General features: G+C 37.4%; 2 protein-coding genes across 2 annotated transcripts in view; one reads left to right on the forward strand and one right to left on the reverse strand.

Moving 5' to 3' along the window:
* Positions 1–4,942, forward strand: part of DNAH7 (dynein, axonemal, heavy chain 7) — a 324,797-nt gene extending 319,855 nt beyond the window's left edge. Inside the window, exons 64-65 of the mRNA XM_006862048.1 lie at positions 1,697–1,800; positions 4,550–4,942. Coding sequence (XP_006862110.1) covers positions 1,697–1,800; positions 4,550–4,756 — 311 coding nt within the window. The 3' untranslated portion in view covers positions 4,757–4,942. The remainder of the gene's footprint in view (positions 1–1,696; positions 1,801–4,549) is intronic.
* Positions 4,943–7,624: 2,682 nt separating this feature from the next.
* SLC39A10 (solute carrier family 39 (zinc transporter), member 10) overlaps positions 7,625–27,518 on the reverse strand; it is a 39,138-nt gene continuing 19,244 nt past the window's right edge. The window contains exons 3-9 of the mRNA XM_006862049.1: positions 25,965–26,134; positions 21,817–22,005; positions 17,476–17,596; positions 15,298–15,666; positions 13,811–13,891; positions 11,104–11,294; positions 7,625–7,783 (exon numbers count right to left, since the gene is read on the reverse strand). Coding sequence (XP_006862111.1) covers positions 7,625–7,783; positions 11,104–11,294; positions 13,811–13,891; positions 15,298–15,666; positions 17,476–17,596; positions 21,817–22,005; positions 25,965–26,134 — 1,280 coding nt within the window. The remainder of the gene's footprint in view (positions 7,784–11,103; positions 11,295–13,810; positions 13,892–15,297; positions 15,667–17,475; positions 17,597–21,816; positions 22,006–25,964; positions 26,135–27,518) is intronic.

The raw sequence follows: 27,518 nt of genomic DNA on the forward strand, positions 1-27,518 counted from the left end.
TGTTTGGTAAGGTGGAGGGTCAGAGAAAAAGAGGAAGACCCCAACGAGATGGATTGGCTAAGTGGCAGCATCAGTGGACTCAAGAGTGGCAACAGAAGTGAGGCTGGCCCAGGACCGGGCAGTGTTTCGTTCTGCTGTGCATAAGGTCACTATGAGTCGGTACCAACTTGATGGCACCTAACAACAACAACAACAGTCATCATAGGCACATTTGAAGTGCTCAGTGGACACACGTAAACTATGTCAGGCAGTGCAAATGTAAAGCATTTCCACCACGGCAGGAAGTCTTGCTGGACATCATTGCTCCAGCAGATATTAACATGATACATGATGCACTGCTTTATACTCACTGATTGGACCCCAACAACTCTACAAAATAGACAAAGCAAGCATTCTTGTGTTACAAATCTCTAACAGGTCCTCAGATTAGATAAATTTCTCAATTGCACAGATTAGGATCTAAAACCTGTCTTTCTACATGTCATTATTACTTCCATTCACATATATGCAACAGCTCTAGTGAATATTTTCATGTGTTGTTTTTGTTGTTAGGTGCCATTGAGTCGGTACCGATTCATAGCGACCCTATGCACAGCAGAATGAAACACTGCCCGATCGCAGGCCAACCTCACTACTGTTGCCACGCTTGAGCCCGTTGATGCTGCCACTTGGTCAATCCATCTCGTTGTGTGTCTTCCTTTTTTTCTCTGACCCTCCACCCTACAAAACATGAGATCCTTTTCCAGTGACTGGTCCCTCCTGACTATATGTCTGAAGTATGAGAGACAAAGTTTGGCCATCTTGGCCTCCAAGGAGCACTCTGGCCGCACTTCTTCCAATGCTTTTTCATATTGATTACAATTTTCTTATTTTCATGTAGATACCAATATTTACACAAATGCAGCACCACAGAAAGCTATCTGCATTTCATTAATTCCCTAATCCATGTTCATCTTCAGATGTTACTGTGTGACACTGTTTTCTAGAGAGACTTCATCCCTGTGTCCTCCCATCATACAGACTAAGATGAGCTCTTGTCAATGACGAGCAATTTTAAAGAGGAAGATTTTATTTCTCACTACATTAAAGATGTGCAGAACAGTATGGTGTGCATATGCAGCCTGGTGGCCACTGGGATCCTTTTAATTCTTTTTCTTACAGCTTTCATGGCCTTTGACAACATTTTATATTCACTGGCAAATCTGATATAGTGCTCAAATCGAGGAGTGCCCACAGCCTAATTTAGAATTTCTTGTCTTTGTCTTCCATTTAGACTTAGAAGCAACCCCTAATTTTGCAATTGCATGATGTCACTCACTAGGCAAAGTAAAGATGTTCTTGAAACATGGCCAGCCCTTAAAACAAAGCACTCAGAACAATTGCTTTTGTTGTAGGTGGTGGTGGTTATGTGCCGTGCAGTCGGTTCTGACTCAGTGACCCTGTACAGGGTTTCCGAGGCTGTAAATCTTTATGGGTGCAGAATGCCTCATCTTTCTCCTGAGGAACAGCTGGTAGTTTCGAACTTCTGACCTTGTGGTTCACAGCCGGATTCGTAACCACTACGCTACCAGAGCAAGTCTTAAATCTGCTAACCTCTTATCTGCGTAGTATTCCCATGTAGGAATTTTAGATTCAGAGTATCTCAATCAATATGCTTGTTGAAAATGCTGTATTAACCCATGTCTCTTACAACTAGGTGTTTTCATTTATGGATTGTTTCTGGATGGAGCTTCCTGGAATAGAAAGATCAAGAAACTTGCAGAATCTCATCCCAAAATTCTTTATGATACAGTACCTGTGGTTAGTATTTTCTAATCTTCAGTGGGGATGACGGAAGCTACACAAGTACATACATGTTCAATATATTTTCATATATATGTGTACACACACACACACACACGTATTGACCTAAAAAGGTAATAAAACTTGAAGACTGAAAGATTCCTACATGGAAGTCATATGCTAAAAAAGCTACTTTTTCCAGGCACGTATTTTCAGCATTGTTAAGTGCCATCAAGTCAGTTCAACACAATGATCCTGTATAGGGTTTCTGAGGCTTTAAATCTTCGAGGGAGCAGAAAGCCTCTCCTTTCTCCTGCGGAGTGGAGTGTGGGCTCGAACCATGGACCTCGTGGTTTACAGTCTAGTATTTATCATATGGTGCCATCATGCTTCCATCTTCAGCATAGGCAGATTAGGTTGGATAAATATTAGTGTTTCACCTGACACTGCCTTATGAGAAGATGACTATACAGTTTCACTTAATATGAAGGTGGGTCTGAGATGATGTGACAAAGTCAAAAATGTATTGCTACAAAAAATCATAGAATCATTTGTTCAATAAAAATATTAAAATGGGTCGTCTTCCTCCATCTAGGTCTATGTTCTTTTAATGACTATTTCCATCTCTAACCCTTCACATAATTCTGCCCTCTTCTATTTACATGCGGTCAAAATGACCTCAATCATGTTCCTTTTCAGTGTTCTTTTGAGTTTGGGAAATAAAAATCAGTCTGAACAAGCAAGATCAGGGCTGTAGGGTGGATGGGGTAAGGCTTCCTAACAAAACTCTTAGGACAGCCCTTGCTGCCCTCTAAGCATGCTCAAATACATTTTCATAATAGAAATAAATAAATAAATAAATCACGGCATAACTTTCCTGGCCTTTTGCTTGCCAACGCAAAAGTTTTAGTTTTCACTAAAACGTCCTAAGGCCTTGTGGTTGTGCTTTGAGAAAATCTACCAAGATTACTTGGTGTGCAGCTGTAGGAAAAGCACTGGACTGCTAACCACCAGATCAGCAGTTCAAACCCACCAGCTGTTCCTCTGAAAGCCTAAACAGGGTCGCTATGAGTCAGAACCAACTTGATGGCACTTAACACCAATCAAGATAACCCTTTTGGAACCACACAAGGAGTTGGCAGTGTGGCACTGTTGGATAAGCACTCGACCACAAGGTTGGTTTGAATTATAAGGTGGGTGGTTCAAACTCACTAGCTGCTCCTCAGAAACCCTATACAGGGTCACTATGAGTTGGAATCCACACGGCTACACTTAACAACATAGCCTTCTGAGCTGATCCCCCCCAGAAGCCATTTTGATATGACCTGATTTTTGAAGGCTCTCTAATGAGATTTAGAGTACTTGTCTGCAGCCATCAAATGACCGCAGAAACAAGTTTAAACACATTTTCTTTAGAATAAGCCTGTTCATGCATGAATTGGAACCCTAGTAGCAGTACTGTATGACTCACATTTGTATAGGTTATGGGAATTACATAAATTGTTTAGGTGGCCCAGGAAGCAGCTCAAAGGCAGGCACAACTCTGCTTCTGAGCAGCTACAATGGGGAGAGTGAAGGCCCAACTGCAAGTTGGGAGAATGTACCAGAAATACTAAGATATCGTGGGCTAGCAAAAGGCTCAAATGTGAGACCTAAAGTGAAAATCATAAGCAAAAATGTGCAAATTCAGGGCTTAGGGAATGATCAATTATTCAGTCACACAAGTCCTTGTCGTGTTGCAGCATTTGTTTACAAATGAGTAATGATTCTCCTGAAGAAGGAAGTCCACTAGTAAAAAAAAAAAAATTAGGAAAATCCATTCTTTGTTAAAATGAAGACCACCCAATTTTCAAGTGATATGAGTCCTTACATCATAGCTGTATCTTTAAAACTGTTTTATGGATCTCTCAAAGACACAGATTGCATTATACAATGATGTGGAGAAATACAGACCTCCGTTTTTATTGGCTCCTTGTTTGTGTTTTGACCTGAGCAATTTAAAAGGTGGCTGGCAAACCACGTCATCTCAAGGACTGCTTCTGTTATTACCACATAAAAATAAATACCATTACATTTTAACACAAAGCATTCTACTTCACATTTATGATTATAGGTTTCTTCTTTACCCATACTCAGAGATTAATTTCTCTCACAATCCACTCATCCTTGAGATTAGGTGAGGTTCATTAAAGATTTGTACTCTTTAACATTCTAGTATCTTGTTTAATGAATAAAAAAAATGGGCTTATGGTTATTAGAAAGGAATGTGATTTTAAACAAATACCTTAACATGAGTATTTCCTTTAAAATGGTTATCTAAAATAGGGGTGGGGAGAGGGAGGAGTGAATTCTAGTTAGTCATACTTCAGAGTTTTTAAGATGACTGGCCACCAATTTATAAAGGCGTATGCTTTTTAGTAACAATAGTGAGTTGTCTTTTCTTTGAAAGTCTATGATTTTGTTGTTGTTTTAAGTGCCAAAAGTCATCTCCACATTAAGTATGGCTGAAGAGGTCATCAGCTTTCTGATAGAGTAGGTGAGAATGTCATAGACCTATTTGTTCTTATTTAGTTTCCAAACCAGTTCTGAAGGTAGTTCTGAGTCTTAAGAAAAGGATTTGAGCAATGGCACACTGCTTGAAGATAAAAACTTGGGGCCACAGAAATTATAGACAATTTACCAGACCTTACTTTGACTATATATTAGGCTTGAGTATGTGCTAAACACAACAACCCTGGTTTCAGAGATTTCATCCATTTTCTTCCAGATGTGGCTAAAGCCCTGTAAGAGATTAGATATACCAGAAAGACCAAGTTATGTTGCTCCCCTGTACAAGACAAGTGAGCGGAGAGGAACATTGTCCACCACTGGCCATTCTACCAACTTTGTGATCGCCATGGCGCTTCCCAGTGACCAACCCAAGGAGCACTGGATCGGACGGGGGGTAGCACTGTTATGTCAACTGAATTCATAACCAGTTGTCATTTCCCTGTTCCTATTTCTTCTCAGAGGGCTGAATAGAAAAGTATGTTTTACTTTTTAAACTATAATTCAACGTGAATTATACTCAATTATGAATGTATTTATGTGCAAAAGTAGCCTAAATTTTAAATAATTCATACTTCAGTATAAGTAAATGTTCTGAAATAAAGGCTAATGAAAACACACCGATATATTTTCTTTTTGAATAACTTTATTTTAGGAGTTCCATAAGCAATAGGAACATAGGGAACATACATAAAATGGCACACCACTGTCGACAATGAAAAAAACAAAACAAACAAACCCCAGCATTTGATCATTTCCAGCTTTATAAATTTAAAAAAAAAAAAATTCAGTTACAACAAAAAAAGTTTAGCTATATTAGCAAGTATCATCTTGCAGGACCATAATCACACAGAAGCCACTGACTTACTGTAATGGAACAATTCACACTGTATCTAGTTACTACAGTATTTCTAAGCATAATCACAGCTGATTGTATGCAATGTGATATACACCAAAATTCATATGGATGTCACACAGTGACAGCATTGTACAAGTAACATTAATGACCTCCAACAGACATGTTAAATTAGACTGGTCAAGCTAAATGGAATGTTGGAGCCAAACAGAAATGTAGTGGAATTCAGATTGTCTAGTAAGACTAGAAACTATACATTAGAATGATGTGAAAATGAAATACTGGTGAAACTCTAAAAAAATACTAGCAGCAACTGTTACAGCCCTCTTAAAAGGTTTAAAAAATTCTAGCAAATAAAGATAATACCGTTTTTGAGAAAATAGAAAACTTTATATACTTCAATATAATCCATTTGCTTTAAGTCAGGCATTTATTTTAAGACTGGGAGTATATTCCAGCTGTTGCTTTGCATAAAAAGTTGTTTTTTTGTTTTTATTTTTTTTAATGATGCTAATTTAATGCTGGAATGCAGACTCCTTGGGTGTAAAAACTCCCCAAAATGAACTATAAATATATCTGGTTCAGGACGCAAGACATCTGACTCACTTGAAGTTGGCAGTACTAAATAAAATATCAGCACCTTTTAGGTAGGTTGCTTGTGAAGTGCCAAGCAATGAGATGAGGACTGTCCTAATTCAATGCCCAATGATGAAAATAATGTCTGTATAAAATCCCACTTGTTATAAGGCGTTCATGGAAAAAGTCAGAAAGAATAGTTTCAAATATTAAGCATAAATTAAGGAAACACCACCACCTAAATCCCCCTGCTTACAGCCTAAAGAAGAAAGAAACACTGCAATAACCTCTCAATACCTCAATGCACGTGCTGCTCTGAGAGTTTTGGTTTTTTGTTTTAAAGTTCATGGGGTTAAGAAAGAAGGAATTAGGGAAAAGGAGGAGGACTAAATAAAAACATTTTCAATGGAATGGAAGAAGTTTGGCTCTTAGGTTTGAATACAATTTTTCAAAGCAGCTACATTGGTTGCCAAACAGATTAAAACAAAACCGGCTGCACAGTTCAAATACAGTTTACCTGGCATAAATGAAGATCATATGGCACAATGTGTAAACAAAAAGGTACATGCATTTGACTAGTACTACAAGTTATTAGGTCAAAATTCAGGATAAACATGGCTTGCACTTCTCACAAATCATTCACAATTATGTTAGGAACACACATTGCTTAAAAGAGACAGTAAACCCTACCAGACACCAACAGCTTATCATGGCACAGAATGGTCAAGTGATCTTAACTTTGTTATTTAAATGTATATTCAAGTCACTTGGTACCATGACAATCACGGTATCAATGGAAGTTATTCTAGTAACTGTTGTATTTGCCACTTCATGTACTGATTACTGACATGGGAAAGTTGGATTTTCTACTTTACAATCTACTGCCAGCCACATGCGCTCTTGGTTCCAATGCCAAACTGGTAAAGCAATGTGCACATTCAGAATTGAAATTTCCTAGTCATTTAACTCTGTTCAAGTAGGGAAATTGAATACTTAGACCTTGTTTGGGTTCATCATTTTTAGGATATATTCTAAGGGGTTATACAATTTTAAGGAAAAACATTTTACCACATGCCCCATTGCCCTTAAAAAAAAACCAACAAAACAAAACAAAATTAAAGTTAAAAAAAGATTCCCAAACACCAAGTATAATATTAATACAAAGAACCATCATGAATCTTTCATTAAACCGAAGTTCACACAAACATACAATCACAATTTTCAGTAGTTTAGGCTGCAAGTTTAAACACTATGCAAATATATACAAAAATAGTAATTCTAGATTCAAGAATAAGGACTTTTCCAAACGCTAAATCCATACTCTAATGCAGCCTGAGCTTTTCTCTAATTGCTACAGTCTACTTTATGCGGTTTCAAACTTGTGTCAAGTTGATCCCTATTACCATATATGTATATATGTAGCGGAATTAAAGGGCACTACAATTCATTTTTAAGCACAAAGTCTGCCCAAAGTCCATTTAAAATATTTTAAGTTTAAATGATTTTTTTTGGTTCAATTTCTATTTCTGCATAGCCACAGAAGTTTCTACTAATAAAGAGACTACTTTAGTGTTTTATTATATGATTATTTTTTTAAAAAAAGTCTTAATCAAACCTACATCAACATTGGTTCAGAGTTCCATTTTCTCCATTCTTTATCATAAGCTTTATGTTTTTAAGAGACCCCTTTACTCAGGGAAAACAGTACTGAGCACCAGTCTTTTGTGGTTAAGCTCAAATCTATGAAAGTTGTACGTAGTGCAAACCACTGACTTTTCTTTGAGCGATGTGCACATAGTACAGGGAACAGATGCAAAGCTGCATGGCAACATTCTCGTAATTGACAATGACGACTGGGAATGGTCAAAATTGGATGTCAAAAACAATTTTGTCTTCATAGAGGGCAATCACTAGCATGATGGCAAACCCGAACAGCAATCCTAAATTCTGAAGAATGAACTGCCCCACTGGACAAAAGCCATGTTCTTCATTGTCACCATCACCATGTAACATTTCTGGAAGCTGAAAAGAGAAACAGATCTTAACAAGGAATTTCGTAATGCTTCAGTCTGATTGAAAAAAAAAAAAACCACACATTTTTCTACTTAAGAAAACTAATGACTAAAATGTAACTACAAAGATTTCATTGATCACAATGCTAACCATAAGGCATTTTAGTCAAGTACTGAGAAAGAAATTTCATACTTGGCCATGTATGAAGTAAATACTGAATTTGTTCCTTTCTTGCCTCTCAGAAAGCATACAAAATATATTAGTCACTTTTTAATCAGTTAAATTTCACTGGCCTAATTAATTCTGACATTTTACTCTATGCTAAAGTATAACACAACTTACTACTGTCAGTAAAACTCTTAGAAGAGATCACCATAATTCCCACATTTACCATACACATTAAGCTTAATGAGTAAGTAAGATTCCTTTTGGGGATACCCAATTCAAAGTTGGATTATTAATTTACTCTTTTCCACTTAGAATTTTCATTTCCAGCTGCATATGGCAGCAAAGATAGGTATTTAGAGACATTTCCAAACTGGCATCTCTATGCCCCTCAACCATCTTTCAAGATAGAAAACACATATCAAAGCTATCCTAAGTAATTAGCATCAAGTCATATTATTAATATTGATTGATAACGTTCAAATTATTTGAAGTCTTTCTATTCTTTTAGGTATGGTGCTTTGAAAGATTTAATGAGAGTTTAACTCCTAAAACATACGCACTGCTAGGTATTATTACATTAGGAGTAATTCACAGAATCAAATTAAATCATTACCTAAAGATGTACAGATGATGAAATGCATTTGTATTATTATAAGCAGAAATTCTTTCCACTCAAAACTAATCAAAATTGTGCAAGCATTGTCACTTTCACATTTCTGCAAAAATTATTACCTACAAAAATGACATTGATTCACTACTCTCCTATCTTAATAAAAGTAAATTTTACTCCAAACAGTATCTTAGTGCTTTTGGGTTTAGAAAGGAGAAATACAGTGTTAAGTCTATAATGATTTTAAGGAAGAAACACCATTATTAAGGTATTAAAGGAGTACAATGAATCCAGCAAGTATGTTCTGATTGTGCTGCAGTATATTCAGCAATCTCCCGAGGGTTAAAATTTTAAGAACCACTCCATGGAGAAGAACGTTATGGTTGGTAGAGGCTGAGCAAACAGAGGAAGGCCCTCAATGAGATGGACTGACACAGTGGCTGAATCCTGGAGCTCAAACAACAATTGTGAGGATGGTGAAGGGCTGCAACTGACTTGACAAGCACCTGACAACAACTACATGCAGATCATCTACTCTGTTTAAGTCTATGGGAAGTGGTGTGAAATGGCTTATTATACATCTATGAGGCCATTAATCCTGTCCAAACTTTTCACTATTTTATCAAATCGATGAATGACCTACAGCAAGGGTAACGAACTGCTGAATCCAGCCAGCCTACTTATTTATTCATTTACACACTCTCTATGGGTACTTTTACATTGCAGTTTCAGAAATGAGGAGTTGTAACAAGTTATATAGCTAAGGGTCTGGCTATATATATATAGTATAGATATACTTTCTATACAGTATAGATAAAGAGGTGAGTACAAGTGCTGGGAACTTGTGAGTGTCCTGGTAGCTTCAGTAACTCCATTAAACAGGAAGGAGCTCTGGTAGCGTAATGGTTACGAATCGGGCTGCGAACCTTAAGGTCAGCGGTTCGAAACTACCAGCCGCTCCGCGGGAGAAAGATGAGGCTTTCTACTCCCATAAAGATTTACACCCTCGGAAACCCTGTACAGGGTCACTATGGGTCGGACCCGACTCGATGGCACTTAACAACAACAACAACAACAAGGTTACCAGCAGAGCATGAGGAGAGAAATTTAGGTATTGGAGATCTAAGAAGAAAGAGGGGCTACCCCTAGACAACAGAATATAAGAAAATTTTTATTTTCCTTTTTTTGCTTATATTTTCTAAACATTTTATAATGAACTGGCATTACTTTCATGAATAAAGCTTTAGGTTATAAAATAAAAATGAGACTATCTGATAAGCTCCTACAAGGAAAGTGAACTTCAAAATACCTATTTGAAAACAGAAACTAACCAAATTTCTAGAAGTTCTAAGAGTACATAGTTTAATATATTTAGGATATTAAACTAAAATTAAAATTAAGGTAGTTAACTAGTTCTGTGGCACTGTAGGATAAGCACTGGACCGCAAGGTCAGACTGAACTACAAGGTCAGTGGTTCTAACTCACCAGCTGCTCCTTGGAACCCATCTACAAGGTTGCTGAGTTGAAACCGACTCAATGGCACTTAACAACAAAAGTTACATATGTAAGGAGCTGTGGTAGCACAGTGGCTCATAGGTGGGCTACTAACCGCAAGATAGGCAATTCAAACATACCAGCTGCTCCACAGGAGAAGGATGAAGCTTTCTGCTCCTGTAAAGATTTGTTGCTGTTGTTAAGTGCCTTTGAGTTGCCTTGGAAACCCTATACAGGGTCCCTATGAGTCAGAACCGTCTCCATGGCATATCACCACTACCAGCAGTTACGTATGTGGAGTCCTGGTATGGTGCTGCAGGATAAGCCCTGGACTGATAACTGCAAAGTTAACAGTTCAAACCCACCAGCTACTTCTCAGAAACTCTATACAGAGTTGTTATGAGTTGGAACTGACTCAATGGCTCTTCACAATAGTTATATATGTGGAGTACAGAGATTGTATACAATAAGCACTGGACTGCACACCACAAGGTCAGCAGTTCAAACCCACTAGCCACTCCTCAGAAATCCTATACAGGGTCACTATGGGTCAGAAGAGACTTAATGGCACTTAGCAACAACAATTAGTTCTTAGATTTATTAATATGTAGCTAAAGTTAGATACAAAGGAAATTACATAAATCCCTTAGAATATAGTATATGCTACATAAGACTAGCATATCTACGGATGTTAACACTCATTGCTTGGCCATAAAGCAAGTTCTAAGAATTATTTTGTTAACAACAAACACTTCCAAACCAACATTACAAAATCCCCAAAGCAGTATAATCCTGTAAGTGTTATTACTAAATCCTACTGATGATGGCTGTGAATGTCAACATTACTTGATTAGAAATTTCAGCATTTCAACTGTTGCTGAGAAGAAATTCTTCCCTTTTCAATGTCTTTTCTTGGTACATAATTTAGGATATTATTTACCTTAAAATGGTTTATAAAATGTTCAATATAGCATGGATTCCAAAGATAGCTTCCATTTTTGGAAGTTATATTCTATTTGCAAGTTTAATCCAAACCCAAAATACAAACTATCTTACCATATCCACCAAGGCTACGTAGAGGAACATGCCTGCTGTGACTGCAAAGATCCAAAGTGTGATGTTGTTGGCATACTGCCCAACAGCTGTGCCTATCAGCATGCCTACATAAGCCATCATGGCAGAGAGCAGGTTGTATACAATTGCTTGTTTTACAGTCATACCTGCTTTAAGAAGAACTGCAAAATCACCTGCAATGAAAATATATGAAACAGTTTTAAAATCACACAATTCTAAATGAAGAAAACTAATAAAATACAAATTAAGAGTGAGATCTTTAATAACAAATTTAATTTTTACTTATTAAATTAAATCTTAACACATACAAAGCTTGGATTTCAAAGAAGATCCACATATTAAAGGTTTCTAAGAAAGGGAAATTTTGACTTATATATTCCTACTGGAGTCCTGGTGTGGCACTCTAGGGTAAGTACTAGGCTGCTAACCAGAAGGTCAACAGTTCAAACCCATCAACCACTCCTTAGAAACCTTATATAATGTTACCCTAAGTCGGAACCAACTTAATGGCACATAACAACAATTATAGCCTAGGCGATGGTTCTTTAGGATATGTACTGGTCTAGTAACCTCATGTCGACAGTTCAAACTCACCAGCTGCTCTCAGAAACCCCAAACTGGGTCACTGAACCAGAATTAACTTGGCACACAACAACAGCAACACATAGGGGTAAATGACATCTTAATAATACTGTACATGCTAGTCCATGAAATTTAACTGATTTTTTGGTGATCTGCCATTTTCAGCATACAGATTCTATACCTATTTTATTAGATTTTACCTAAATATTTCAAACTTAATGTTATTACAAATAGTACCTTTATAAAAATTTATGCTGTTGAGTCAGCTGACTCATAATGACCCTGTATAGGGTTTCTAAGTAGCAGCTGGTGGATTTGAACTGCAAACCCTGTGGTTCAAAGTCCAGTGCTGATCCTACAATGTCACACCCAGAGTCCATTAAAATGCCTGTTGAGGTACCTTAAAGACTAAAACTAGCTTCCACAACTTCTACTTATGACCAACAGACCACTTCCCATTTTGTTGATGGACACAAGGGCCAGAGTCCTCTCTATCCCTTTCAGGGGAGGAAGTTCGGTCATTTCTTTATGCCTTTTCTTCCCCCATCGGGCAAGCTGATCCACAGCCTAGTAGTGTAACCAGCTAGAGTATGGGGCAGCTATGTCAGTTTAACACCAGGCATAGGAGGAAAACACACATTTTCATTAAATGTATTTTCACACTCCCTTTCCTTTGACACAGGTTAATGTGCTTTGGAGTACTGCTTTTCTTATGCTGGCAGTAACATCACACCTCTGGTTTGGAGATAAAGCAGGTAGAAATTTGGAGTCTGACTGTAACAGAGGGGTCCTGGCCCAAGCATAGCTCTCCAGTCCAGCTTTTACCAGAGTTCTGCAAGGGCTATCAAAGGCTTACCTAGCCACTAATATATGTAGTTTATTTGTTCTACATGTAGCTATCATTATTTGTACATCATGTTTGCCATCAGAATCAGAAGATAAAGAGTAAGTGGATGGAATGGAACCATCCTTACTCCCTAAAATGTTTTGCTTTCAATTCTGTGCCTATGGATCCTAGAGCAATTCAGTAAAAACACAATTAATCACAAAGTGGCCTTATAATATACTAATGGGTGACACTATTCATATATGGGACTAGCGGGTGGGCAGATAGGAAGGGCAGTTAGAGGGTTTCCTAGTATACTGTGTGTGTGCATTATAGACCAAGTCTATTACTAAGGAAATTAAATACAAGTGAAACATTTAAAAAATGGCAATATTTAGAAATTTGATAAAAAGGCATGAATTGCATTGTTAGAAAACTGGGTTAAAGAAAGTATCTATCAAGTCAACGTCTTACTAGCATAGGAAGGAACAAATGAGCAGACCTCAGTTCATAAAACTCCAGTAGTATCAGAGATGCCCAGCATTAGATTTTTAAAAAAGCAATCACACTGGAACTATGCTAACTAGCTAAAGAATAATATACAGTATCTTGAAACAAAGAACCAACTTTAAAATACAGGATAGCTACAAAGGAAATATATTTAAACACCAAAAGGAAGACTCACAGAAAGTAAGCAAAAAAGTTTATACACGAAGGAGGTAATCCAAGGCCTACGCTACTGAGGATGGCACTAAAGTTGGAGAAAATGATTCTTAACATTATAGACAAGAAATAGAGGAATAGGACAAGCCAAGAAGGTGGGTGGTATAACCAAAGGAAGACGTGTAGGTATACACACTGCAGGTTTCATCAAACATGTAGAAACTATGTGACAGGGTAAACTACAAGTCAGGGTGGAAAGGAAGGTAAGCTGAGGCCAGATGATGTGAAGGCCATTAAATGAATTTCAACTTTATTTTATGTATAAAAGAAGCAACTGAAAGGTTCTGTTTGTATAAGAAAGCCACGTTTCAGAAGATACAGCTGGAAATAGATATATGAGGTGGACTAGAGCCTAATGAAATCTGAGCTACAAAGACTATGGAAATCATCCAAAGAAAAGGCAATGATGACTTGATTTAATATCAGGATATGTCTTACAATAATCATGCCAATTATACTTGCCATGAGTCATTTTTTATTTTAAAAATCTCTGAAACTTGGATGCATTTATCAACTGAAGAAGTCTAAGCATGTGGTAAACTTTTCAAGTTCTATTACCTAATTCATGTGGTAGCTCATGGCAGAAGACAGCTATGGAAGTACTGATGCCTCCAGTCAATCCAGCACTGAAAGCTGCTCCTGAGAAAGAAAAATACGAAGTAGATTTTACTGATTTTTTTCCATTTTTATTAATGACTATAAATTCAGTCTCTTTAATCTATCTAAATTAACTTCATGATATATTTGTGGCTTATTTATCTTACACTTTACACTTTATGAGCATAAAGCAAGGTGTAACAGGTGTGTGACAACCAAAGAGCTACTGGAAAACAAGCTAACCAACCTCAACGTTCCTATCGAATTAATTTCTCTTTGTGTGTAGCTTTCTGTAGCATAGTGGTTACGAGTCAGGATGCTAATCTCAAGGTCAGCAGTTCAAAACTTCCACCCACTCCATGGGAGAAAAATGAGGCTTTCTACTCCCATAAAGATTTATAGCTTTGGAAACTCTATGCAGGGTCACTATGAGTTGCAACCAACTCCACGGCACACCATCACCATCACGTCTATGATTTCGTTCGCTATTTCATGTTTATAATATATTTATAGATGTTTAAAGAGCTCCAATCCTTTCCCCAAACTTTTCTAGGGCTAAAGTATAAGTGGTACAAAGTATTATATGCCTGATGAACTTAGGGAATGAACTCAGAGGTAAACATGAACCTGATTCAACTACTAACAGAAGGCGTGCTCTTTAGCATGACAGGCACTGTGGATTCAAAAATATAATCTCAGGAACAAAGTAAAGACTGCTTCTAATAATTAATAGTGTCTGGGTCTCAAATCATGCATTGATCATATTTAATGTTCTCTAAAACTGGTAATGTAAGTTTGTTGTTGTTAAGTACAGTGGAGTCAGTTCTAACTCATAGCAACCCTGCACAGCGTTTCCGAGGATGTAAATCTTTCCGGGAGCAGAACACCTCATCCTTCTCCCGCGGAAGAGCTGGTAGTTTCGAACTGCCAACCTTGAGGTTAACAGCCCGATTCGTAACCACTACGCTACCAGAGTTTACATTTTATTAAAAGATTCTAATAAAATGTATTTCAACTTAGAACAATAGATTTTTAACATTATAGAGTTTTTCATCAATTTTTCAAAACCAAGTAAACTTATTTGTTTTCAATCAGGGATGTGCTTTTGAAAATATAAACTTTATGTTAATCTTTTCACCTTGGTGCCATTGTGTTTTGAATAAGAATTCAAGTTATTAATGAAACAAATATAGGTATTTGTTTATATGTTCCATAAAACCACTGAAATTATACCTTTACGCCCCCAATTAAATCTATCTAATTCATTAGCGTAGCCTTTGGAAATATCAAATAAACAGGAATGATGTAAGATCACAGAGTTGTTATGTTCCAAACTTTAATCTTACATATTATAGTTTTACATATTACATATAAGATTAGTTTAGACATAGAAGAATTAACAGTCTTAAAGAACAACAAATCATAACCCAAGTTTTAAGTCTACTTACCAATTGCTAACCCATCACTGAAGTTGTGAATGCCATCTCCCATTATGACCATCCAAGCTATATTCGCTATTCCTGTTTCTTTCAGATCAGATCCAGAATGACAAGGGCCATGGGAGTGATGGGAATGTTTGTGGTGCCACTGATGATTATGTTTCCTCAGCACAGTTTTACTCTCCTCGTGGTGGTTATGTGCAGTAGCATGGAGATCATGCTCATGAATGGTATGTAATCCATCATTGTGAGAATGGTCCATGATTTTCTCCTCTTCCACACAAAGGTAATTTTTAGGAGGGGATTCTTGTTGGGCTTCTAAATCTGTCAGTTCAGTTTCATTAAGTCGATCTTCAGAAATAACCGAGTCATCAGTTCCTATATTTATAGCAAAGGATATGCTTTATCAGCAAGTAAATGCATGCACATTTGCTAATACAACCCAAGCAGAACAGCAGTGTAATGAACATTTCTTAAGTGAATTTCTTTTAAAATCCTTAATATATTTTCTATAATTTAATTAGAAATCATCCCAATACAGCAATGTTTTTTGAAGTCCAATAAAAATAAACACATACACACACATGAAACAAAGAGGGTTCTCTAAGGTCCAAAAGATGCTCCAAATTCGGTAACTGGGAGGGAAATGACATCATAGCAGGCAAAGTGAGAAGAAACACTAAAAATCATGAAGATAATGCGATACTTAATGAATACATCATGGAACCCTTGATGAAAATCTAAGGGCAGAAAGTTACTATAGCACTGACAGGATTAACATGATACCCATTTTTCAGAGAAAGCAGGAACCTTAGAGTTTACCCGTTCTAACCTTCCCATTGTGTTTTCAATAGCCTCATATGGATGTGAAAGCTGGACAGTGAATAAGGAGGACCGTAGAAGAATTGATGCCTTTGAGTTGTGGTGTTGGAGGAGAATACTGAAAGTGCCATGGACTGCCAAAAGAACCAATAGATCTGTTTTGGAAGAAGTGCAGCCAGAGTGCTCCTTGGAGGCCAGGATGGCTAAGCTTCGTCTCTCCTACTTTGGACATGTTGTCCGGAGGAAACAATCGTTGGAGAAGGATGTCACGCTGGGTAAGGTGGAGGGTCAGAGAAAAAGAGGAAGACCTCCAACGAGATGGATCAGCCAGGTGGCATCATTGATAGACTCAAGTGTGGCAGCGGTAGTGAGGTTGGCCCAGGATCGGACATTGTTTCGTTCTGCTGTGCATGGGGTCGCTATGAGTCGGTTCCGACTCGATGGCACCTGACAACAACAACAACCTTCTCACATCATTTCAGAAAACCAGAGCACACAGCATTTAAATGACTTGCCCAATGTCATACAATGATCCAATGGCAAAATTCTCTACCTACCTCAATGCTCACTGTAGCCCATATAAAGCTACTCAAGAGATCATTGCTAAAATGAAGTTCAAAAGTCCATGTAAGTGGTTAAAAAGTTATTTTAAAATTATAAATAAAAAAATTAATTTGATGTTGGCCTCTCACCAAGTGTTCCAAAGAAATCTTGCAAAGTAACTTATTATATGACAAAGACCAAATTGCATTTTGAGGCAGAATCCCACAGTTAAGAGTCTAGGCTGCCTCTTTTCTACATAAAAGCATAGCTACACTGAGGGGGAGCACAAGTTCAAACAGAAAAGTTGAAAAAACTACGTCCAGAAAACCTCAAGTGCCCCCAAAATGGTAAGGTAACCTCACTGCAGCCATCAGGCAACAGGATAGATGGATGGATGGGCAGAGATTTTAAGTACAGAGACACCAAAAAGTAAGACTGTTTTTCCTTTTTCCATATGAAATCAGTCACCATATGGAAGACCTAAGAGATTTTACACTATAAAGAAATAAAACTAACACTAATCCACCTCTTTAAAACCCTTCTTTCATTCATTCACTTTCTCCCTATAATATATACACATAAAATATTTCTTACCCTGTAATAGAATTGGTCCTGCGTTCCAGCAATAAATACGGTTGAAATTAACAACAACAAAATAAAATTACAACTATGAGACCCTTATATTTAAAGCAATACAAGTTAGAAACATTAGTTAGGTAAGCCACAAAGACAAGAAATTTCAAACAACACAGGCATGATTTACAAGTACTATTTGAATTTTTATGTTTTAAAAGGTTGTCATTAATCATAAATGTAGTCTACCGGCAAGAGGCTTGAGCTGAAGCCAGTCAGTATCTGGTGTGTTATTTAACTTATGGTCTGAAAGCTTCCTTCCAATAGTTGATTCTTCCATGTTCTGCTTCATAAACCATTTCTGTTTTCCCTGAAACAAACATCTGACATTAATATAACATTGCTAACCACAATGAGCCAACTGGAATAACACCCATGGGTGACAACTGGTATCAAAATATGCAGAAAAGGGGTGAGAAATTTTTACAAGATAATCAAGGGATCAAATCAAATGCGAAGTCCAACTAAATTATAATGGAATTTTCTTTTTCCCTTGGGGTGGGTGGGGTGGGATTGACACTCAATTAAAAAGGTTCAATTCATCTATGAGAGGAATCAAAAATTATCTGCACTCTGGTTATATTAAAATGCCCACCCACATCCACAGCCGATGACAACACTGAGCGTGCATGTGAAATGATTCTGTGGAACAGACATGGATTTTTTGGCAAATCAATTGCAAATCAGCCATGGCTCTGCCTATGAAATAATCCACAACAGACTAGGGTTACGGAAACAACTCACGGAAGAGCATAAACAAGCAATTTGGCATCTGCAAACAAAAGTAGACTAAGATAAATTCTACAACCAGAGTGGAGATCATGTTTTTGATTCACCCTTGTACATACTTTAAAATTAAGAATAGGGCTTTGAACCAGTTCTTCCTGGGTCAGTCATGGCCACAAAGGGAGGCTGGAACAGACTTGAATTTGGAAAAGGTGGATTGACTGAAAACAGTCATTAGACTGGGAAAATTTATGAGTCAACATCCTGCTAAAAACTAGGCCCCATCTTAAAACAACCAAGGCAGCATGACCTCTGTATAAGCAACCAAATCTCTTGATTGGCAGAGTTAGAAAAAATGGTGGCAAAATGGTGGCCAGTTCTAAGACAACAGACATCTTTGAATGTGTGTTGTTTTCCACAATCCTGGCAACAATACAATTTCCCACCTCAGGATCCTGAAAGGGCTGACCACACCTTTCTGAGTCCCCACTCCAGTTTCAACATATAGTTTGTCCTGTTCTGGGTTCTAGTTCCAGCACATCACATTAAAAAATTCGGGTCTGTTCTGATTTCAATGGATCTGCCATGAACTAGGTCAAACAGGTTGCAAGCCCTATATTATACCCATTCAAATAAGATCTGTGAAATACAAATAATACCTCTCATTAAATAATTAATGGAAGGAAATAGGACCTTCCAAAAATTAAATCTTATTTTGAATGTCATTCTATGTTTTATACAAGCTCACGTTTCCTTGAATGTGGCATAATAGGAAAATGAGTTAGAATCCCAAACTTGCAGCTTACTTCTGAAACTTGGACATACTTGTCAAGTTTACTGAACATAGATTACTCATTTGTAAAATGAAAATGACAGATTCTTACAAGGATTAAATGAGATGATGTATGAAAATGGACTATCACTGTAAATAACCCCTAGAAATGTATGAGTTTTCTTATCATTTCTTAATCGGACAGTGAACATAATTTAACCTCTCTTCAATTACTAACAAACAGTAATTATTGTGATTAATTGTTGAGGTTTCTATCTATAATTTCTATCTTATCTCTTAATAGTCTGGCTCTCTACTACTTTATTCTTTTATCAATGTAGTTATTAAGTAACACTGAGTCAGTTCCAAAACATAGTACCCCGAAAAAAAAAGGTTTCTGAGAAGTGATTGGTGGGTCTGAACTACCAAACTTGTAGTTGCCAGTCCAGTGCTTCTCCGACAGGGCCATGCCAGGACTCCCTTTATCAGTGTATTTACCTCTAGCAAATCTTCTCATTTATATTTCTCATCTTTGTTAATTTAAGAAAGCAAATAACCCAAAATGCTAAAACTATGTATTAAGCACAAGTCAGTGTTTGTAGATGATGTTTGCTGACTGGTATGGCATTTTCTTATTGTTGGTTTTGCTAACAGTCTTTGAACTCAGTTTCACAGTCTTCTAACTGCCCTGTGTAGTCCTGGTGTGACACAGTAGGAAAAGCACTGGATTACTAACCACAAGGTCAGGGGTTCAATCCTACCATCTACTCCTCAGAAACCCTATGTAGGGTCACTGTGAGTTGGAATCGACTCAAAGGCATGTAACAGTTGCCACATAAGTTTGTTATGGTTGTTGGGTGGTAAACAGTCTAATGGCTACTGTCATTTCCATCGCTCTGTGTCTGAACATGTTGCTCCACCCATCAAAAAGTAGAATCTACTACGCCCTGCCCTTGAATTTTAGCTGACTTTGGCCAACAGAATGCAATAGACGTGATGTGATGCTGTGCCAGTTCCCAGAACAGCTTTTCCTTTTTGCTTGGGAAAGCCAGCAAGAAAGGAGTTCTAGTAGAGTGCTGTAGCACAAACACTGGATGCTAACGGTAAGGTTGGCAGTTCAAACAAACCTACTAGCCACTCAACAGAATTCCTATCCAGGGTTGCTAAGAGTCTGAAGTGACTGGATGGCACAACAAAGAAAGGAAATAACATTCATAAGGGAAAAGGGGGGTGGACAGAGGAAGAGGGAAGAGCCAATAATAGTACAAAATCCAGTGAAAGGATTTAGAATTAAGGAAGGAAATGTAAGTACCAACTCAGATTTTGCTTACAAGTTTGGTTCTCAGTGCTCACTTACTTAAATGCTAATTCATTGCTCTTAATGTCCCCAAGGGCCAGTAACTAGCTGTCAAATTGTCTATTCTATATAAGCACCACTAATTAGTTTCCCTCAACAAATGCCATATTTTTTTTCATATTGTTATTTATTGTCCGGATTGTGGTGATTGTTTACTGGGAGTTGATCCTACTCACAGCTGCTCTACATAGGATTTCCGAGACTGTACATCTTTAAGGAAGGAGGTCTAGTAGCGTAGTGGTTACGAATCGGGCTGCGAACCACAAGATCAGCAGTTTGAAACTACCAGCTGCTATGTGGGAGAAAGATGAGGCTTCCTGCTCCTGTAAAGATTTACAACCTCGGAATCCCTGTACAGGGTCGTTATGAGTCGGAACCAACTCCATGGCACACAGCCATATCTTTAAGGGAGCAGAAAGCCTCATCTCTCTCCTGAGGCCTGACTGGCAGATTTGAACTGCTGACCTTGAGGTTAACAGTTAAGTACTTGTAACCCACTACACTACCAGAGATCCTTACTGTCCTAGTCACCATAAAGATGTAAATAATGATTTATACGCATAGATTATTTTTTGTGTGTTTCAGATTTTTACTCCCACAATGTCTAATTTTACCAAAAAAGATCCCATGTTTTGGGGATTCCATTCTTCTACATCAATTTACTTTGCAAAAAACAAACAAACAAACAAACAAAAAACCAACAACAAGGGTTTTCCTTTGCCAGTAAATTTTAATTCAAAACCAATATATTAAAGAAAATGAAATTACAAAAGACCATAAACTTGAACTAGTTCTTGAAGAGTAAGGACTATATTTTTAAAGTTATTTGTAAACTACACAGTTCCTGATGTTTTGTATATAGTACAGAGTTAGTATTTGCTGCTCTAATGTTAGTTAAGTATACATAGTTGAAGAAAATTAAGGTTTCACAGTAATTCCTGAACTTGGGACATACAATGTATTTATTGTGTTCTCAACTAGGTACCCAGAGAAACAAACACTTGATTACTTATATTTTCTACATCTAGTCAAGTATCAAGTTTTCTTGTTGATTTTTTTCATCTAAATAAATCTATTAATCACCCTGTCATCCTCAATCCTTATCCCACAATCCTAGTTTAAAACTCTAAATTCAGGACCTCTCTTGTAAATTATTCTGCAGTAATCTCACGGGACTCCTATTTCCCTCCTGGTATCCTTGTCTTGGCATCCCTCCCCTCCCATAACATTCTATTCTTCACGTATGCATCAGAATTATTTACTCAAGCTTCCACACAACCCTTCAAAAACCCAATGCCGCTCTATCATGTTCACGCTCTTCTACTTTCAATCTTCTCACTTCCTTTATCATTTCTCAGGCAATACTTCAATGGGCTTCGCAATCTTTCTAACACCCTTCCTTCTGAAGGAAAGCAAATATGATGCCCTGATTAAATTACAGTAACTAAAATCAAATATACTACTCAAAGTATGTTCTATCTTGATTAGAAATGTCAACCAGGTGCATAAAATAACAAAGATCAAAGTTGGTACTGATGTGAAGGTGAACTGTAAAAAGACACAGATTTAATACATACCAACATCACAATTAAGAAAAGTATATGGCCAGGAAAAGATGGTTCTTGCTCTCAGTTTTACATTTTAGAAAGTGAAATAAAGATGTAAAGATACTTACTCTTTGCTGTTTGTAGTGCTTAAACATTCTAATGCAGTGTTCAATGATAAATAGCAAGTAAATGCCTCCTAGAGCAACAAGTCCTTTCAAAACTGCATCATACTCTTCCAAAAACTTCTTAGATTCATGCCCATGAGAGTGCCCATGTCCATGAGCGTGCTGATGGCTGTGATCATGTCCACCCTGAGACTACCAAGAAGAAGGAAACAGTTTAAACAAGTTACTGAAATACTTCTTAAAATTTGAGCTTATAATCTCCTGAAGGACACACACACACAAAAAAAATCTTTTTTTTTCCTTAAAAATGTCATAAGGACTTTCCGAAATACTGTCCCATTTACAGGTAAGTAGTCTTCCATTACATTTCTTTTACTCAGTGGTCTGGAAAGTACTATTCCATAGTAACTACAATAAACACCAAAACTCAAATGCCCACAGGGTTAAGATACATATTATATAGAGTGCCAGAGCCTTTGTAAATTGGAATAAATATGACACGCTTATACATCTAAGATTTAGTAAAATTAAAAACACACAACTTAATATCACTTATGACTCCTACTAAATCACACTCTTCAAATTTTTATAAGATTGTTCTCCTAAATTATTCATAGTGATGATGAGATGCTATCTGCACATACAGTGGCATCAGTAGCAAGAGTATAGACATCAATATGTGTGTAGTTTCCTATATTTTAAAGCTCTAACAAAAATAAATGTATCGGAAATAAAGCAAAATTTTAACATTGTGTACATTAAAGTTTCACAATAGTAACGTTGTTGTTGTTGTTAAGTGCCGTCGAGTCTATTCTGACCCATAGCGACCCTGTATAGGGTTTCTGAGGAGCAGCTGGTGAGCTTGAACCACCAACCTTGTAGTTCAAAAAGGTTTGCAGTCTGGCGAATTAACCCAGAGCACACCAGGACTCCAATAGTAACACTGGTGGTGGTGGTGTGCTGTGGAGTCAGTTCTGAGTCATAGTGACCCTGCACAGGATTTCTGAGGCTGTAAATCTTTATGGGAGCAGAAAGCCTCATCTTTCTCCTGTGGAACTGCTGGTAGTTTCGAACTGCTGAAATTAGCAGTCCCACTCGTAACCACTATGCTGATTATCAGAAGCTCCTAAAGGTAACATTAGGGAACTAGATTTTAGTATGCAGGGGCTTCAGAAATTTCAATGGAAAAAATTACATCATCGTTCAATTCCATTTTTACACAAGCTTTTTAAAGTTCCCTTGTATTTTCCTTCCTTGCAAGATTTATTTGAATTCTTTCCCCATTTGCTTGTGGTCAATAGAACTCGTTTCTAAACTTCTCAAAGGTGGTAAGATAAATGAAAGTGTTAAAGGAGCTCTGGTAGCGCAGTGATTATGAATCAGCCTGAGAACCGCAAGGTCAGCAGTTCGAAACTACCAGCTGTTCTGCGGGAAAAAGGTGAGGCTTTCAGCTCCCGTTAAGATTTACAGCTTCGAAAACCCTGCACAGGGTCTGTACAGGGTTGATATGAGTCTGAACCGACTCTAAGGCACATGACAACGACAAAGGATATTTTAAATTAGCCTTTCTTAAGTAAATGTTAATGTAAACTCTTCAATACTGTTACCCTTGAACTGTTCTCATCAGGTCATTTCTTAAAGAGATTGCTATTCTTCCTGATAATCCGTAAAATAGGAAGAAAGGGGGAAATAAGGTAAAATTAATATTCAAGGTCTTAAGATCCATTAATGAACTAATTCTTGGGACAAGGGGAGGAGGGATTGTTTCAACTACTAGATCTAGGATCTCAAACAGGAGTGCAAAAGAGGTACATATAGCATATAAATGCAGCCCTACCTTCCAAACTACAGAAGAAGGGTGATAATATTTTTTCAAAAAAACTAATATTGAAATTTTATGTTTAGAAAGAAAAAAGTCATGCTGCTTTCATCGTGTGAAGTAAAAACAGTAAGACTAGATCAAATATGGTAGGATGTAAGAGGTAAGATTTAAAAAGTTGACAAGCATGGCACTAAGAGTATGGCTCATGATTATATACATCATCAAAGAGTCCCCAGGGGAAGAAAAGAAAATAAGTTACATGGAGGTAAAAAGAGCTAGAGCCTACATAGTTAACTGAGTAGTCACCCTTCTATCTGGGGGAGAAAGAAAGGGATTGGTCCCAGATTTTGAGTTCCTTATATAAAATGGCATTGTTTGCATATAACCTACACACCCCCTCCTGTATTCTTCATCTCTAGATTTCTTATAATACCAAATACAATGCAAACGCTATATAATAGTCCTTTACTCTCCCTCTTTGCCTTTGAGAGATTGCTTTGACCACTAAATCAGTTTTTATTTTTTTCTGAGTATTTTTGATTCAAAGTTGGTTGAATCCTTAGATGTGGAACTCATGGATACAGAGGGCTATCGGTGTATCTGCACATTCCTGCTAAAATAAAAATACCTGCAGCACACTGGCTACATGCTAATAATTATCAGACTCCACATACATTTCTTTTAAACACTTCCTGAGGGGCCATACGGATGAAAGGTGTATTGACTTTCTCTGGCATGGCTTCATTTCCTTTAATGTGTTCTCTTCAACAAGTCACAGCTAACAAGACTTGAAAAAAGCAAGATCTCTGACTCTTTTATTTTAACTATCTACTGTGATTTGGGAGAAAGTCTGCAGAGCAAATTTGGTATTCCATTCAACAATTCACACATTCTAATTCATGACATCAATTGCACATACAGGTACTCTTTCTATTTTGTGTTTACTCGTTTCATTTCCTGCTCTATCCTGCCTTCTGAACTCTGGTTTTGGGTAAATGCTGCTCTTTTAGTTGCATATAGTTGACTATGATAAGCATATTCTCACAGGTGTTATTGTTCACTTCTAGATGCCTGATATTTGGCTGAAAGATTATCCCTGGGAGTGGATTCAGTTCCAGGCCTGCAGGGTGTCTTAAGAGCCATTGTGTTGAAGGTATCACTAGTCTCTATCACAGACCAGTTGTTTTTGTTAAGTGTCATCCAGACAGTTCTGACTCATGCCAACCCTGTATAGCGTTTCTGAGGCTGTATCTTTGCAGCAGCGGAAAATCTCATCTTTGTCCCGCAGAGTAGCTGGTGGGTTTGAACCACTAACCCTGTGGTTTCACAATCCATTGTTTGTTCTACAAAATCACCACACTGCCATCAGGCAAGTAAGTCTGATCTTTTTTATGATATTGAATTTTGTTCTACATTTTTCTCCTACTCCATCCAAGACCTTCTGTTGAGATCCTAGTCAGGGTGGTATGTTGTGGTAGCTAGCACCATCTGGTTCTTCTGGTCTCGGGTTATTGGATACTGTGGTTTGTGTGGTCCATTAGTGCTTTGGACTAACTGTGTCCTTGAGTCTTTGATGTTCTTCACTCTTCTTTGCTAGAATACTGTCATTTTGGACTACAAGCCAATTGACCTTGGTATCTCCAAAGACTATAATGGTGAGCCCGAAGGTCCAAAGACACAACCCTTCAAGGTATTTGGTTATATCTAAAAAATTGTGGTAACTCTGCTCCCTATATGCACTACTACATTCTCAGATATATTTGCAGCACATGTATATATTCATTTTCAGAACTGCTAATATAGCAAATTTTATCCAATGAGCATTTTAAAAGACTGGTATGACCTAACCAGCTTTTGGGACTATTTAAGAACCTAAAAATTTAATGGATTTAAAAAATACTGCCAAATGGAAAAAAAAAAAAAATCTCAGTCTATAAATTGTTGTAGTAGTTAAGTGCCAGTGTTCCAACTCATAGCAACCTGGTATAGGGTTTCCAAAGAGCGGCTGGTGGAGATGAACCACCAATCTTGTAGTTAATGTCCAGTGCTTACCCTACAGCACACCAGGACTCCCATCCTGTAAGTGTTTTTATTGTTAAGTGCCATCGAGTCGGTTCCAACTCATAGCGACCCTGTACAGTGTTTCCAAGAATTGGCTGGTGAATGTGAACCACTGACCTTGTGGTTCAAATCAACCTTGTAGTTCAGCGCATTATCCCACAGCGCCACAACAAACTAGATTAGTGTGTTACGGTCACTAATAAAAGACTAATAAAAATGTAGCTTAACATTTTGTTATTTTTTTGTTAAGATTAAAATGATTTCTTACATGGGGCAGTAGATGAAGAAGGGCATCTCCACTCATTGTTCCTACAGCCAGTGCAACAAGGAATGTGAGAAGGAATTTGAAGCATCCTTGGTTAATGATGGGAACTAAGATCACGCCTAGCAAGGAGAGTAGGCTAATGACAGTGATAGAAATGATTCCACAAATCCACGCTGTAGGAAACAAATGAACAGTTAACATTAGTATGACAATATAAACAAACTAGTAAACAAAAGTTCTGTTGAAGAATAAATAAAAGATAATTACCACGAGGACCCCCAAAATGACTCAAAGAAGATACAAACATCTTACCCAGACTACGCTTTATAGGAAGCTTTTTATATAGATACTGATGTTTTAAGGAGCTCTGGTAGCGTAGTGGTTACGAATCAGGCTGTGAACCGCAGGGTTAGCAGTTCGAAACTACCAGTGGTTCCACAGGAGAAAAATGAGGCGTTCTGCTCCCGTAAAGATTTACAGCCTCGGAAACCCTGTGCAGGGTCGCTACGAGTCGGAACCGACTCCACGGCACTTAACAACAACAACAACTGCTATTTTAAAAGCAAACAAAAGCCCATCACATAACATAACTTGACCATTAACAAGAAAGAACCAACCAACGCAGGCTAAATTATAAATAGTACCTTCAGTGGTTCATCATATTAGCAACAGTGACTTGAATGTGTTAAGGCTACCATGTACTCTTTAATATCTATGTTATTGTGTGCCATGGAGTCGGTTTCGACTCATAGTGACCCTGTACAGAGTTTCTGAGGTTGTAAATCTTTATGGGAGCAGAAAGCCTCATCTTTCTCCCACGGAACAGCTGGTAGTTTCGAACTGCTGACCCTGAGGTACGTAGCCCGATTTGTAACCACTGCGCTACCAGAACTCCTTATCTATATACTGCAAATAATTTTTTCCTAATGTCTAAAGGTAGAAACACAGATAGAGAACTGTTTAAAATAATGTCATTATGAAAGTCTCCTGTTAGCAGTAAAGAATCCAACTAACATAATGTAACCTTTGTAAAACTTTCTAGTACAAAGTTTATGAAATTTAATACTTCAGGCCAAAATGGAAGTATATTCAAATAAGGGGGTAACAAAAAAGCCTTATAACTGATAGATTCATTGTGCTTCATTTCTTATTTTTAAAAAGAAAAATTTATTGCTGTTTATCTATCTTCTCCTCCACACCCAGTTCTCTAATTCACTCTGCTCCAATCTGATCTACCCAATCAACCACTTTTTTCTTTTACCACAATTATAACTGGTTCAGAACACAAAAGAAATGTTTGTGCAATATGACTTGTGAGAAACATAGATATAGTAGGGAAAGGGAATTCTGAACAGATTTTTCCCAAGTCATCCATATCAGATTAAGATAACCAGCAACACTGGAAAACAATATGGCGTTTCCTCAGAAGGTTGAAAATAGAAATACCTTATGATCCAGCAATCCCTCTACTCGGTATTTACCCACAAGAAAAAGATATATGCACACCAATGTTTATAGCAGCAGAAGATATATGCACACCACTGTTTATAGCAGCAC

This window comes from Chrysochloris asiatica, unplaced genomic scaffold (assembly GCF_000296735.1).
Source record: "Chrysochloris asiatica unplaced genomic scaffold, ChrAsi1.0 scaffold00045, whole genome shotgun sequence".
Lineage (NCBI taxonomy): Eukaryota > Metazoa > Chordata > Mammalia > Afrosoricida > Chrysochloridae > Chrysochloris > Chrysochloris asiatica.